Raw genomic sequence first — 15740 nt, 5'->3', positions numbered from 1 at the left:
ATTTTAAATGGTACCGGTGAGTACTATTTTCCTCAGGGGGATATGGAAGAATATTTCTGCCCTGAGGTTGATGATCTTAGCAGATGTAACTAAGATCCATGTTGGTTCCCACAGAGCTTCTGAAGGTAATACAAGAGACATCTTCAGTGTGGAGAACGGTTTTATGCTACAAGCAGCATTGAGGTATGTGCAGCCCTTTATTTCTGAGGAGACTTGGTATATCAGAACTGGCTGACATTTATTTCCCTGCAAGGGAAGGGGTAAGCAGTAGACCTGTAAAACAAAGGGGTGTTACTGAGAAACCTGTGCTTAATATATTTCAATTGACATATTGGGCCAAGTATTATAATGGGCTTCACAGCATTATAAAGAGACACTGGGAGAGGCAGGAATATGCTTAACGGGTTTTGTTCAAAATAAACAGTTTGACCGTATTGGGAGTGTACTTAGGGGTTAAAGAATTCCACATGGCTTATACTTTAAAACCGCTTCACCATGCGGTTGTTCAGGCCTACATGATCATCGGACATGATGGGCGGGGCTTTTTTTTCACACACGCTCAGACGCGCACTTTACTCTGGCTGAGAAGCAGCATGCTTTAGCTCCGGTTGAGCCTAGACAGCTCTTCTCTTATCCAGATCGTTGTCGAGTCATTTTGAAGTACCCTGAGGGCAGGTAGGCGGTGCAGGGGGTATTTTGGTCAAATTTAACATATTTGTGTCTATAAATGCCTTTTAGAGGTTAATTTCTCCCCTTACTCTTGGGGTGCAATCATTTTTGAAGCCATTAATTAGGTGTAGTTAATTTTAAAGAGTAAATTAACGTTTTCAAGCAGTTTTGGAAAATTTGTGTGCTTTTTTATCTCTTAAAGGCGCAGTACACGTTTCTCAAAAAATTGTTTAAATAAATAAAGTGTTTAACGACTATTGTGGTTATTACTAGTCTGTTCAACATGTCTGATATTGAGGAATCTCATTGTTCTATGTGTTTAGAAGCCATTGTGGAACCTCCTCTTACATTGTGTACCTCTTGTACTGAAAGAACCTTACATTGTAAAAAGCATATTCTATGTCAAGAAAGTGTGCCTAAGGATGATTCTCAATCTGAAGAGAACCAGGATATGCCATCCAATTCTCCCCAAGTGTCACAACCTTTAACGCCCACACAAGCGACGCCAAGTACCTCTAGTGCATCTAATTCTTTTACTCTGCAGGAGATGGCTGCAGTTATGTCAACTACCCTTACAGAGGTATTATCTTAATTACCAGTGTTACAGGGTAAACGCAGTAGGTCAGGTATTAATGTGAATACTGAATCCTCTGATGCTTTATTGGCTATTTCCAATGTACCCTCACAGTCCTCTGAGTTGGGGGTCAGGGAATTGCTTTCTGAGGGAGAACTTTCAGACTCAGGGAATGTGTTACCTCAGACAGATTCGGACGTCATGTCCTTTAAATTTAAGCTAGAACACCTCCTCCGCCTGTTACTTCGGGAGGTTTAGCGACTCTCGATGATTGTGACCCTATTGTGATACCACCAGAGAAATTGTGTAAGATGGACAAATATCTAGAGGTGCCTACTTACACTGATGTTTTTCCGGTTCCTAAAAGAATTTTGGAAATTGTAAAAAAGGAATGGGATAGACCAGGCATACCGTTCTCTCCCCCTCCTAATTTTAAGAAAATGTTTCCCATATCAGACACCATTCGGGACTCTTGGCAAACGGTCCCTAAGGTGGATTGAGCTATATCTACCCTGGCTAAGTGTACAACTATGCCTATTAAGGACAGTTGTGCTTTCAAATACCCCATGGATAAAAAAAGTTAGAGGATCTTCTAAAGAAATTATTTATTCATCAGGGTTTTCTTTTACAACCTACGGCTTGCATTGTTCCAGTTACTACTGCAGCAGCTTTTTGGTTTGATGCTCTAGAAGAGTCTCTGAAGGTTGAGACTCCATTAGATGACATTTTGGATAGAATTAAGGCTCTCAAGCTAGCTAATTCTTTTATTATTGATGCCGCTTTTCAAATTGCTAAATTAGCTGCGAAAAATGCAGATTTTGCCATTTTAGTGCGTAGAGCGTTATGGCTCAAACCTTGGTCTGCTGACTGCTGATGTGTCATCAAAATCTAAGCTTTTAGCTATTCATTTTAAGGGTAAGACCCTATTCGGACCTGAATTGAAGGAAATAATTTCTGACATTACTGGAGGTAAAGGCCATGCCCTACCTCAGGATAAGTCGGTTAAGATGAGGGGTAAACAAAATAATTTTCGTTCCTTTCGAAATTTTAAAGGAGGACCCCTGCTTCCTCTTCCTCCACAAAACAGGAAGGGAATTTTGCTCAATCCAAGTCAGTCTGGAGACCCAACCAGGCTTGGAATAAAGGTAAACAATCCAAGAAGCCCGCTGCTGCTACAAAGACAGCATGAAGGGGCGGCCCCCGATCCGGGACCGGATCTAGTAGGGGGCAGACTTTCTTTCTTTGCTCAGGCTTGGGCAAGATATGTTCAGGATCCCTGGGCACTGGAAATCGTGACCCACGAGCTGTGGGCTCACTTTTGTTTTTAAGCTGACTCACGATTAAAAGTTACTTTTTACGGTATTGGCTCCCCTGCAACTGGAATTCAAGGATTTTCTCCCAAGAGAGAGGTTTCATCTTTCACAATTATCTGTAGACCAGATAAAAAGAGAGGTGTTCTTACGCTGTGTAAAAGACCTCTCTACCATGAGAGTAATTTGCCCTGTTCCAAAACTGGAACAGGGGCAGGGGTTTTACTCAAATCTTTTCGTGGTTCCCAAAAAAGAGGGAACTTTCAGACCCATTTTAGATCTCAAGTGTCTAAACAAGTTTCTCAGAGTTCCATCATTTAAGATGGAGACTATACTCACAATATTACCTATGATCCAGGAGGGTCAATATATGACTACCATGGACTTGAAGGATGCATACCTTCATATTCCTATTCACAAGGATCATCATCAGTGCCTTTCTGGACAAACATTATCAGTTCGTGGCTCTTCCTTTTGGGTTGGCCACAGCACGCAGGATCTTCACAAAGGTTCTAGGGTCCCTTCTGGTGGTTCTCAGACCGCGGGGCATAGCAGTGGTGCCTTATCTGGACGATATTCTGATTCAGGCGTCAACTTATCAACTGACAAAATCTCACACGGACACAGTGTTATCTTTTCTGAGAACTCACGGCTGGAAGGTGAACATAGAAAAGAGTTCACTAGTTCCACGGACAAGGGTTCCTTTCTCGGGAACTCTAATAGACTCGGTAGACATGAAAATATTTCTGATGGAGGTCAGAAAATCAAAGATTCGAAATACTTGCCGAGCACTTCAGTCCATTCCTCGGCCATCAGTGGCTCATTGTATGGAGGTCATTAGATTAATGGTAGCGGCAATGGACATCATTCCGTTTGCTCGCTTGCATCTCAGACCACTGCAGCTGTGCATGCTCGGAGAGTGGAATGGGGATTATGCGAATTTATCTCCTCAGATAAATCTGGATCAAGAGACCAGAGACTCTCTTCTTTGGTGGTTGTCGCCGGTTCATCTGTCCCAGGGGACTTGTTTCTGCAGACCCTCATGCAGTCTGGAATTCCCTAAAGGCTCAGGGTGTTTGGACTCAGGTGGAGTCTCTACTTCCAATCAATATTCTGGAACTGAGAGCGATATTCAATGCGCTTCAGGCGTGGCATCAGTTGGCTTCGGCCAGATTCATCAGATTCCAGTCGGACAATATCACGACTGTGGCGTATATCAATCATCAGGGGGGAACAAGGAGTTCCTTAGCGATGATAGAAGTATAAAAGATAATTCGATGGGCGGAGGCCCACTCTTGCTATCTATCAGCGATCTACATCCCAGGAGTAGAGAACTGGGAAGCAGATTTTCTAAGTCGTCTTACTTTTCATCTGGGGGAGTGGGAACTCCACCCGGAGGTGTTTGCCTCATTGATTCTCCAATGGGGCAGACCGGAATTAGACCTGATGGCATCTCGTCAGAATGCCAAGCTTCCACGTTATGGATCCAGGTCGAGGGATCCTCAGGCTGAACTAATAGATGCCTTGGCAGTGCCTTGGTCGTTCAGCCTAGCTTATGTGTTTCCACCGTTTCCTCTCCTTCCACGCGTGATTGCTTGGATCAAACAGGAGAGCGCTTCAGTTATCCTGATAGCGCCTGCGTGGCCATGCAGGACTTGGTATGCAGATCTAGTGGACATGTCCTCTCTGCCACCGTGGAAACTTCCTTTGAGACAGGACCTTCTCATTCAAGGTCCTTTCCATCATACAAATCCAAATTCTCTGCAGCTGACTGCTTGGAGATTGAACGCTTGATCTTATCTAAGCGGGGATTCTCTGATTCAGTCTTCAATACTTTGATACAGGCTCGTAAGCCTGTCACTAGAAAAATCTATCATAAGATATGGCGTAAATATCTTTATTGGTGTGAATCCAAGGGTTACTCATGGAGTAAAGTTAGGATTCCCAGGATTCTGTCGTTTCTCCAAGAAGGATTGGAGAAAGGGTTGTCAGCAAGTTCCTTAAAGGGACAGATTTCTGCTTTGTCAATTTTGCTTCACAAACGTTTGGCAGATGTTCAGTCTTTTTGTCAGGCTCTATCCAGAATTAAGCCTGTTTTTAGACCAATTACTCCTTCCTGGAGTTTGAATTTAGTTCTTCAAGTTCTTCAAGGGGTTCCGTTTGAACCCATGCATTCCATAGATATTAAATTGTTATCTTGGAAAGTTCTGTTTTTGGTTGCTATTTCTTCTGCTCGAAGAGTTTCGGAGCTTTCAGCGTTACAATGTGATTCGCCTTATCTTATATTTCATTCTGATAAGGTGGTTTTGCGTACCAAACCTGGATTTCTTCCTAAGGTTGTTTCAAATAAGAATATTAATCAGGAAATTGTTGTTCCTTCCTTATGTCCTAATCCTTCTTCTAAGAAGGAGCGTCTGTTGCATAATCTGGACGTGGTCCATGCCTTGAAGTTTTACTTACAGGCAACCAAGGATTTCCGTCAATTATCTTCATTGTTTATTCTGGAAAGCGTAGTGGTCAGAAAGCAACGGCTACCTCTCTTTCTTTTTTGGGTATCATCTGCCTGGCATATGAGACTGCTGGACAGCAGCCTCCTGAAAGAATTACGGCTCATTCTACTAGGGATGTGGCTTCCACATGGGCCTTTAAAAACGATGCATCTGTTGAACAGATTTGTATGGCTGCGACTTGGTCGTCCCTTCATACTTTTTCCAAATTTTACAAATTTGATACTTTTGCTTCTTCTGAGGCTGTTTTTGGGAGAAAAGTTCTTCAAGCATTGGTGCCTTCCGTTTAGGTCTCTGTCTTGTCCCTCCCTTTCATCCGTGTCCTGTAGCTTTGGTATTGTATCCCACAAGTAAGGATGAAATCCGTGGACTCGTCGTATCTTGTAGAAGAAAATTAAATTTATGCTTACCTGATAAATTGATTTCTTCTACGATACGACGAGTCCACGGCCCTCCCTGTCATTTTTAGACAGATTATATTTTATTTTTACAACCTCAGTCACCTCTGCACCTATTAGCTTTTCCTTTCTCTTCCTAAACCTTCGGTCGAATTACTGGGGTTGGAGGGAAGGGAGGAGCTATATATACAGCTCTGCTGTGGTGCTCTTTGCCACTTCCTGTTAGCAGGAGGATAATATCCCACAAGTAAGGATGAAATCCGTGGACTCGTCGTATCGTAGAAGAAATCAATTTATCAGGTAAGCATACATTTCCTTTTTGTTATCTTTTTATCCATTATTTTAATTTAGCTTATTAGAGGCATTTGAAACATTCATGAAGCATCACTAATATCTGTGTTCCTTATAAATGTAAAATCATTTATCTCACCAGAATTCCAGTGTACAGTGGTAATGTTTTTCTCAACTTTCTTTTAGGAAAGCCATGGACCCCCAAGAAGAAGCCAGTTGATCCCATCCTAGAAAATGTAACGCTAGAACCCGAGCTTGAAGAAGCTTTGGCAAATGCTTCTGATGCAGAACTATGTGACATTGCAGGTGAGTACATTATTATGATTATATCAATATATCTGCTAAGATAACTGCTATCTCTGAGTCTAATATGCTAAGAATATTTACTTTAGCTTCAATGATCATAAATCCTTACTTATTTCTACCACATAAAAAAACAGTATAGTTTGTTACCAGTGCAGTGAACCTGGACAGGTTCCAACAATATACAAACAATTTTTCTGGCTCCATACTAGCCCTTAGTCATTGCCAAGCTTCAGTGTGAGCCTTTTTCTAAATTTTTAAGGGTTTAACCTTGTAAGTTTTTTCCTTTCAGATAATCCTAACTTTGTCTTATTTTTGCAATTCACTTTGTTATTGTCTTGTAAATTATTAGATGCACTGTATTTTATTTTATCTGCCCCTTATTGCAAGTTTTTAAATTTGATAGCCTGTGATTGTTAACCATGTCCACTGTATGCCTGGCCCATCTAATTCCATATATTCACTCTGACTTTTTTAGTTTTTTTTCCTGAGAAATCTAGCCTCTTTAGTTGCTTATGCTTTTGCTATATGCTATAGCTGTTTGGGCTAAATAATTCTACAAGACACAAGATTTTTATGGCTCGTTCTTCAAAGTTTTAATTTGTGCTTGTTTCTATAAGGGGATTTTCCCTTTTTTTGGGACAGCCTTGGAATTGTTTATGATTCTGCTGGTAGTAAAGACTATTTTAGTTCCTAAAGAGATTTTTCATAGAAATTGCTCTTTTATTAGTTTAGATCTTCCAAGAAGTCACTTCAAGCTAATTTATTGGAAGTCTGATTATTGCCTCCTAGTTTATGTCTTCATATGCCTCCATTTTCTTGTGATGTTTTTATGTTCATCAGACCCATAATCCTTTTTTTCAAGATCCCAAGGACTCTGTGAAGAGAAATATATGTTTGTTGAGACACTTAGACCAGTAGGTTGTTTATACAATCACTCAGCTGGTGCGAGGGTTGGGTTTCTTTCCCACAGAGAGGGGCAGTAAGCACCCTGATTTAGTTATAACAAACAAATGTATTGGTGGTTTGTTAAGGATTCCTTGCTAATATTCCAGTTTTATTTATGGTCCCCATACCTCATAATGTCTTGTTCTTTTTTTTATATATTCTTCCCTGCAACCATATCAATTCATGAACTTGGTCTGGAACGCTAGGGAACTATGTCTAACCAATTCCCTTTACCATATGTGATTGTCTCTCGTTTGGCATTGATGGAAACTAGTTCTGTTGTGAGAAGAGCTTACTGATGTGACATTGTTACAAAGGTTTTCAGGAAAACTGTACAGATTGAGGTAGTGTTTGTATAGTGTTTGTATAGGCATTGCTCTATTTTAAGATCTTGGGGGAGTTAGCACCAGCAACTCATAAACCATTAATACACTATTAACTTTTCCCTCACCAACGCTATAGCAACTGGGATTTGATTTGTGGTCGATCTATCTCACTAGCATTATTTATTATAGGAATACTAGAAATATCAAGTTGTATTTTTAAAAATGTTTGCTCCAAATTGTTTTGCGATCTATCTTTGCTCTTTGTTTACAGAGAGATTTCAAGACCCACCTGTTTCCCGTCAGATAAAAATTGCCTTAATCTCCTTTTCCTGTTTGTGTAAATATTTTACATAAACAGCTATTCATAATGCACCCTTTGGAAAAATATTTAGCATGTACAAAGTGTGTGTTTATATATATATATATATATATATATATATATTCTATAATCTATATTTAAAGGATATTAAACTAACGATTCATCAGCAATTAAGCATTACATGTAATTTTATTTTTGGTTACAAAATTTTGCAAACCAAGTGCAGTTTAGGGATATACCTATTGAAAAGCTTGGTGAAATCTATGTTCCTGGTCTTATTTACTGTGGCCAATCGGATAAATATGTCAATAAGCTTGTTCTCTGGTCTATCCTTTTGTTGTGTAGAACATTGCAGGCTCAGGTAATTCACAACACACTTAGGGCTAGATTAGGAGGGAAGCAATATTTTTTTTTTGAAATTTTTTTTATTGAGGCATTGAAAATTAACAACACAAAGAATATATCCAGGCACAGAACAGTAGATACAGAAAAAAAAACTTATACATTTCACATGTGAAGAGTAAACAAGAATTAAGTAAAACATTGGTGTGCTAAAATAGTATTTGTTATCACAGTGTCCCATCTATAGTAGTGCCATACATGTATGGAAGTTGGGATCAGTGGCATGAGATAAGTAGCTAGGTCAAAAACAGAAGAATAAGGGTGAACATAAGTTATAATACTACCATTGTGATCTCTAATATGAAATGTAAAACTGTAAATAAAAAACATGTGTGACTGGAACATATATAGATGCCTCATTTTTTTTTTTTTTTTTTTTGTAACTGAAAGCTAATGGTCCCCACTCTGCAATAGAGGCATTCTAAAAATTAAATAAAAGTAAAAGGTAGGGAGTTGTCAGGCCTCCCATAGGCCTGTATATAAGGGGGGGGGAAGCAGCGGACCAAAGCCGCTCATAATAAAGGGGGAGATGGGAGGGCGGAGCCAATCAATACGTTATAAAGGTGTAGGCTAGAGGGCTATTTAATTATATGAGGTGGGGGACTCAAAGAAGGAGGATGAAAATACTCATGGCAGATAAATTATAGAGAAGTGGTATGCATACTATAGAATATGTGTAATTTAAAGTTACTAACTAAGCTAATGTTAAAATAAAAGAATATGGTTTCACTAGGAGCTGAGGCCAGCACAATTTGAGACCCTGACATATGGACAAAAATCAAGCTTATTAAACTATATAGTAACAGGTGATGAGGATAAAAATAAAAACAAGGGTATATATACTAGCTAAAGAGAATAGGGTGTTGCACCTCCAATAAGGTAAATACTAGTTTCAGGAGCTTAAATATTAGTATGGTACCTAGGTAAATTGTATGCAGGGACCAAAAATGCATAAGAGTAGAATAGTGTGAAGAATATGTAGGGGAGATGTTAGTCTGAGGACAATCTTCCTGGAGCTATATACGTTATAGAGGTGTAGGCTAAAGGGCTATTTAATTATATGAGGAGGGGGAGTCAAAGAAGGAGGATGAAAATACCCATTACATATAAGAGTGGAATTTTAAAGCTGATACAAACATAATGAACTATAAAAATCAGTACATGCCCCTCCTACTAGGTATAAGCATATATTACAGTGTGATATCTATAACAACAAATAGACATAGAGCAACATAAACTAAGTGACCCACATCAGATGTTCAAATCTTATAAATGATGGCTACTAAGTTATGAGAGAGGAAAATCCGGATGGGTACGGAATTGACCTACAGAGGGCGGGAGCTTGGGTAAAGAAGGCATTTCTAGTGACATAGGACCAAACTAACCACTATTATGAATTTCAATCTCACTGTCCTTTTGTGCGCCGGACTCACATAGTACACCCATCTAACTAGAGGCGTGAGCCTTAGTTTCAGATTATATGTTCCCTATAATTAGCAGGATAATGAATAGTTACAGTTGTCTATGAACATTCAGAAATTACCAGATAAAAAGTTAGCGAGACAACTAAAAGCATGCAAGGGAGCTTTAAAGAAGACTGACATCTTAACTGAAATGTAAACAGACAAACCTAACAGGCTGGAGCTCATTTCAGGGATACATATATGATGTTTAGAGATATTATTAAAACTTATAGCGACAATTAGCCCTAGGCAGCAATGTAACATAGCCAACAAACACTCAGTCCCCAACATAAGCTATAAGTTTCCAACACGTATATGAGGATGTGGTGTGTCCCAGATGCATTGTATAAAAGAAGACAATATATGCAATATAAGGGTTGTGCTAGTGTGAAGCTTAACAAGAAGGTGTTAATAATTAAAATAAAGCTCAAAAACGTAGCTAATAACAGATCAAAGAAGATTGACCTTATGTAATATAAATATTTCACTAAAACCAAGTACTTATGGATAACTAAGATTCAACCCATACCAACTGTCTATAACTTAATCATATTGAGAGGTATAGCAAATACCCTAGGCCAAACGTTCTACAGATGATAAACTGCTAAGGCAATAATAAATCTTTTGAAACATGTATAAAATTATGTTAGCATATATGAATATACATTAGGTTAATCTTGACAGTGACATTACAGTATAAATGTCCAAACAGCAGTATGTCTTTATAACCAGTGCACAATAATGATCACTGAGGGCACCAGAGCCTATTTTTATGGGGCTGCGTTGTCTTGCTGGGAGGCTCGTTGCATATACGAGTGAAAGGCTGTAGTTGTTCAGTATTTAATAATATCAAGAGGGTGTCAGAAACAGTTTGCATGGCGATGTGAGGAAAAACTATGGCTAACTTTAGATCTAAGCTTCGCCTAACTGCTTGTTCCTCTAGGCGGAAAATGAGCGGGACTGTCCCGAAGCAAATGGCCTCGGCATGAGACAAGTTAGGTAAACATAGTCTAACTGATGCCAGATTTGTGGAGAAGACATGCCACCATTATCAGTACCGGGGGTGGGAGATCAATAGAGCCAACCTGAAGGACATTCAGAAACACTCCGCTCTCTGAGCTGGCTTCTTCTTTTAGACTGAGCATGTCTCCAGTTGCGAGGCTAGATTGTATGTACCCCTTCATGCCGCTCTTAGATTCAGTAGTGATCTCTTGGAGCGAGGCTAAGTGATCATGGCATGCAGCCATGACTGCATACACTATGTCACCTTGTGCGCGGGAGATGTTAGAATACGACACCTCTTCAGTCTCCTGCTCTTCTGTCACAATCGGCTCCCCGCAAAGATCTGACGGTCGTTCTGACCCACAGTACCAGAGGTTAGGTGTGGATCCGTTAGGTGGGATTTCTGAGGTTTCCCAGGTCTTGAGTGCTGACACAGCGCAGTTGTCATTATCCTCTGTCGGCTCTATGCGCTGAGGACTGTGCGCTGGTAGCGGAGTTTGGGAATATAGCAGTAGGTTTAAGTCATCTTTCAGGCTCTGGAAGTGTCGCTTCAGCAGGTATTGGGTGCGCTCTTCCCAAGCTGTTAGGGCCTCCATATTGGCAATGCCGTTGGGAGAGTAAGTATGCTCCAGAATTTCCACGTGGCACAGTTATATCCAAAATGCGTCCCAAAATAATGTACCTGTATGTTCTTTCAGAGGAGGGTAGACGTCTCTTACATTCTTATTTATCATAACTGAATTCTGAGGACCGTATATATAAAATAATCCAATTATTTGTATCTGAAGGTCCAGAGCTTCACAGAGACATGTCTAGCTGGTTTGATAGTTGGCTCCGCCCCCCGGGAAGCAATATTTTAACATGCGCCAATAAATGGTAAAATTTGCCCCATTTACGGGCAAACATTAAATAACCAGACAGTACAAGTAGCTTGTTAATGCTACCGCAAGCTAATGGTTTCACTTTGCGTTAAGCTCAATTAACCAGAGATCTCTGGTTAATTAAAATGTTGCCCCAATTGCCCCCTAAATAAAGAGGACAATACAGTAACAGCAAATAAATATATGACCTTTTTTTTTTTTTTTTTTTTTTTTTTAAACAGCACCCAAAGTGCCTTTACATGGAGGTCAATGGGGGATTGTGTTTTCACTATAAATATATATGTATATGTTTATATACAGATATATTTATGTGTTAATATGTGTAAACACATAAATATATATGCAGGGCCATCTTTAACACAGGGCAAAAGGGGCAGCTGCCCAGGGCCCAGTCTTTGTTGAGGGGCCCAAGAGTCATAAAAAAAAAATATGTTTTTTTTGTTCATGCCAGACTGCTGATGTCATGTGACATGGGGGACACACCACACAGTCAGTCCTAATACTGTCACAGTCAAAAGGTCTCTGCTTAAATTGCGCATGCATAAGAAAGCTGGAGTGGCAGGCATGTGAGGATTTGAGCATCTGTGTAGCTGCACACACTGCTCTCTTCAGTCTTGAGGCTGTGTGACTCATCTCACACTGTATCCATGCATCCTTGGGCAGACAGCATCCAGTCTGCTTGTCCCCTTAGCTCTGCTCTTTCTGCTGTGGCCCTAAGATCAACTAACTGAAGTTTGTTAGGGGAACAGTGCTTTGTAGAAAGGTGTCAGTGGGAAGAATAAGTGAGTCCACACACGCCCCTCTCCCATGCAGCATTGTCTAGTGCAGGGTGAGAGGGAACTTTTTCCTAGCAAAGAAGTGGCATGTGCTGTTGTGGCTGATATATAATGTCATGCTGATACTTCACACATTAAGGTAAGGTATATTTTTATAGTTTTTTTCTCTGTCTCTGATTTTACAGCTTCCCATAGTAGTTCTGCTGTTCCAGTCATTAAACTTATATTTGTCTGCACCTCCATGCTTCCTCCTCAGTCTTTACCTTGCTTTGCTCCTGTTTGCTGTTCTAAATCTCTTTAAACAGCTAACCTCACACCAGAATCACATTCAAAAGCATATTAAATTAATCCACAGTGGAGGAATTTATATATTTATTTACTTATTTGTACTGCTTAGGTGCAGTTTCACATATTGCAATTTATTTCATATTTTTTTTAAATTATTTAAATGATCCACTGCTGGGCTAATAATGTAAAAAAATATATAAAATAAGTTGATTTCGTTGTTTTTTGGGATGCTGGGGTGGAGAGCGAAATTGCATGGGGGGGGGGGGGGCAAGAAAATGTTTGCCCAGGGTCCAGTCAATATTAAAGTCGGCCCTGTATATATGTATATACGTAAATACATATATATTTATTTATTCCTGCCCAACGCTGGAGCCTATTGAAGCTCTCTCTTGTGAGCGCTTGGCTTGCAGTAATGAGAATACGACCTCGCGTTCGCATTGCGCTCTATTTGTAATACCGGCTCACATTTATGTGTGTAGGTGTTACTGAGTGGAGTGCAAATATTGTTCTCACGTAAGTGCAATATCGCGCTCCACTCATAATCTAGCCCTTAAAGGGACAGTTAGAACATTGAGAAATTTAGATATATATGTTTAGTTATGCATATTCAAACAACTTTGCAATATACTTGTATTATTATTTTTGCTGTCTTTGAGGTTTTTGTAATTCTCAGAACTATGTGGCTCATGTTTACATTTGTTATCACATTCGGATCAATCTTATGTTTCTCAGGGTCATAACAAACCTACTGTCTGTTCATTACAGTTAGATGCAGATGGAGTGACTCCAGCTATGAAGCATTTTATTACTTCTGCAATTACGAAGGCACTAGCTGCTCTACCGCCTTCAAACAACAGTAAAAGGTCAGTTCAAGCTTTTCCTTCTGCTAGGAATGTGTGTCCTGATACAGGGGATACTCTGGTTTCTTCAGATGGTGAGGTTTCCTCTGAGATTGAAGATCCCTTGTCTGATGTAGAACCTGATAATTCCTCATTTAAATTTATAGTTGAACATACTCGTTCTCTTTTAAAATACATTTTGGCTACCTTAGGGGTTGAAAATCCTAAACAGTCTGATAAGAAACCTTGTAATCGTTTAAACTCAGTGTTTAGAACTGCTGTTAATCTCCCTAAGAGTTTTCCTGTTCCGGATGCAGTTTCTGATATGATTGCTAAGCCAGGTGTGTCTTTTAATCCTTCTGCAAGGTTTAAAAAGCTATATCCTTTACCTACTGCTAATTTAGAGTTATGGGAAACTGTGTCTAAGGTGGATGGGGCCATTTCCACTTTAGCTAAACATACTACTATTCCTTTGGAAGACAGTAGCTCTTTTAAAGATCTATTTTAAGAAGGGCTTTTTTTGCATACTATATGTAAAAAGCATGTATTTGGTTATTTACTTACTTTGGATTTTGCTGTAAGTTGGTCATTGGTAACCTTAACGATTGCTGTGGAGAGATGGGGGTGAAATCTAGATTGAAGTGGGTCAAGGAGGGATTTTAATGAAAAGAAATGGGATAGGCGTGCATATATTAGCTTTTCAAGAAGTTTGAGGCAAGAGGGAGTAGGGAAATAGGGCGGTAGTTGGATGGGGAGGTTGGATCGAGAGAAGGTTTTTTTGAGGATAGGTGTGACCAGTGCATGTTTTAGAAATGAGGAAAATATACTAGTGCTAAGGGAGAGGTTGAAAATGTGTTTGAGTATAGGGGTAAGAGTAGAAGAGAGGGAGGGAAGTAGCTGTGAGGGGATGGGGTCGAGGGGACAGGTAGTGAGCTGTGAGCACAGTATAAGTGCAGAAAATTCTTCCTCAGTAACGGGCGAAAGAGCTAAATTTATGGCTATGTGGGTTTTGGATGATTGCGAGCTTTTGAAGGGGTGGAAGACTGGTAGTATGTTGAGCTGATTTAGTTTCTGATGGAGTTGATTTTGTTATTGAAGTGGCTGGCAAAATCTTGAGCTGAGAGAGAAGTTGTATTAGGAGGTGGGGGAGGGCGGAGAAGAGTATTAAAAGTGGAGAACAGACGTTTTGGGTTCGAAGAAAGAGTAGATATAAGAGTAGAGAAGTAATGTTGTCTAGATAGATTAAGGGCAGAATAGTAGGAGTTTGTTTCAGAAGTGTCTTTTTCTTTTGAGTTTCCTTATCTGATTTATCATCAGGATAAGGCTGTTTTGCAGACAGCATTTCATTTTTTGCCTACTGTTGTTTCTTCTGAGAACATTGGTAGAGAGATTGTTGTTCCCTCTCTGTGTCCTAATCCTAAGAATGCTTCTGAAAGATCTTTGCATTTTCTGGATGTTGTTAGGGCATTGAAATATTATTTTGATGCTACCAAGGATTTCAGACAGACCTCTAGTCTGTTTGTTCTTTTTTCTGGGCTTAGTAAATGTCAGAAATCATCTTCTGGTTTTTTTAGCCTCTTAGTTGAAACCCTTGATTCACAAAGCTTATTTGGAGACAGGTTAGCCTCTGCCACAGTGGATTACAGCTCACTCTACTAGCTCAGTTGCCACTTCTTGGGCTTTCAAGAATGAGGCTTCAGTTAATCAAATTTGCAAAGCAGCTACTTGGTCTTCTTTGCATACATTTACTACATTTTACCATTTTGATGTTTTTGCATCCTTTGAAGCAGTCCTTCAGGCAGTTGTGTCAGTCTGAGGATTGTGCCTGTTTGTAACTGCATTTATATAAAAAAAAAAATGTATTTAAATGATTTATTTTATTAGTAAAATAAAATATGTTTTTTTTAATCCCTCCCTTTATGTTATTTACTTGTTGACTTCCAAAGCTTGGGTATTAGTTCCCATGAGTAAAGAATTGTGGACTCTCACCATCTGTTTGAAATAAAACATAATTTATGCTTACCTGATAAATTCCTTTCTTTAATGGTGGTTAGAGTCCACAAGCCCCCACACTTTTGTTATGGGTTGTTTTTAACACATTTTTCCCCTGCTCCATTTATAACTCTTATTCCTTTTTTAACTCACTTACTTGACTATACATTAGACTGATGTATATGTGAGGTGGGAGGGGTTCTATAGAGCTCTTGGTGTTTGGGAATCTTTGCCTACTCTTAATGGAAGAGAAGTAATTTCCATGAGTAAAATATTGTGGATTCTCACCACCTTGAAAGAAAGGAATTTATCAGGTAAGCATAAAATATGTTTTTCATTCTCTTGTTATCTTTTTTTGGAAAAGCAGGAATGTAAGCTTAGGAGCCGGCCCATTTTTGATTTAGCACCTGGGTAACACTTGCTAATTGGTGGCTAAATGTAGCCAACAATTA

The 15740-nt window shown here is 39.5% G+C and overlaps 1 protein-coding gene across 2 annotated transcripts in view; it reads left to right on the top strand.

The window, feature by feature from the left end:
- TMOD1 (tropomodulin 1) overlaps window positions 1–15740 on the top strand; it is a 250805-nt gene that overhangs the window by 152884 nt on the left and 82181 nt on the right. For both annotated transcript variants that reach the window (XM_053702704.1, XM_053702703.1), the window contains exon 4: window positions 5936–6055. In XM_053702704.1, the coding sequence (XP_053558679.1) occupies window positions 5936–6055 (120 nt within the window). The remainder of the gene's footprint in view (window positions 1–5935; window positions 6056–15740) is intronic.

The sequence above is a fragment of the Bombina bombina genome, chromosome 2 (genome assembly GCF_027579735.1).
Source record: "Bombina bombina isolate aBomBom1 chromosome 2, aBomBom1.pri, whole genome shotgun sequence".
Classification (NCBI taxonomy): domain Eukaryota; kingdom Metazoa; phylum Chordata; class Amphibia; order Anura; family Bombinatoridae; genus Bombina; species Bombina bombina.
This window is presented reverse-complemented; position numbering and strand designations above follow the sequence as displayed.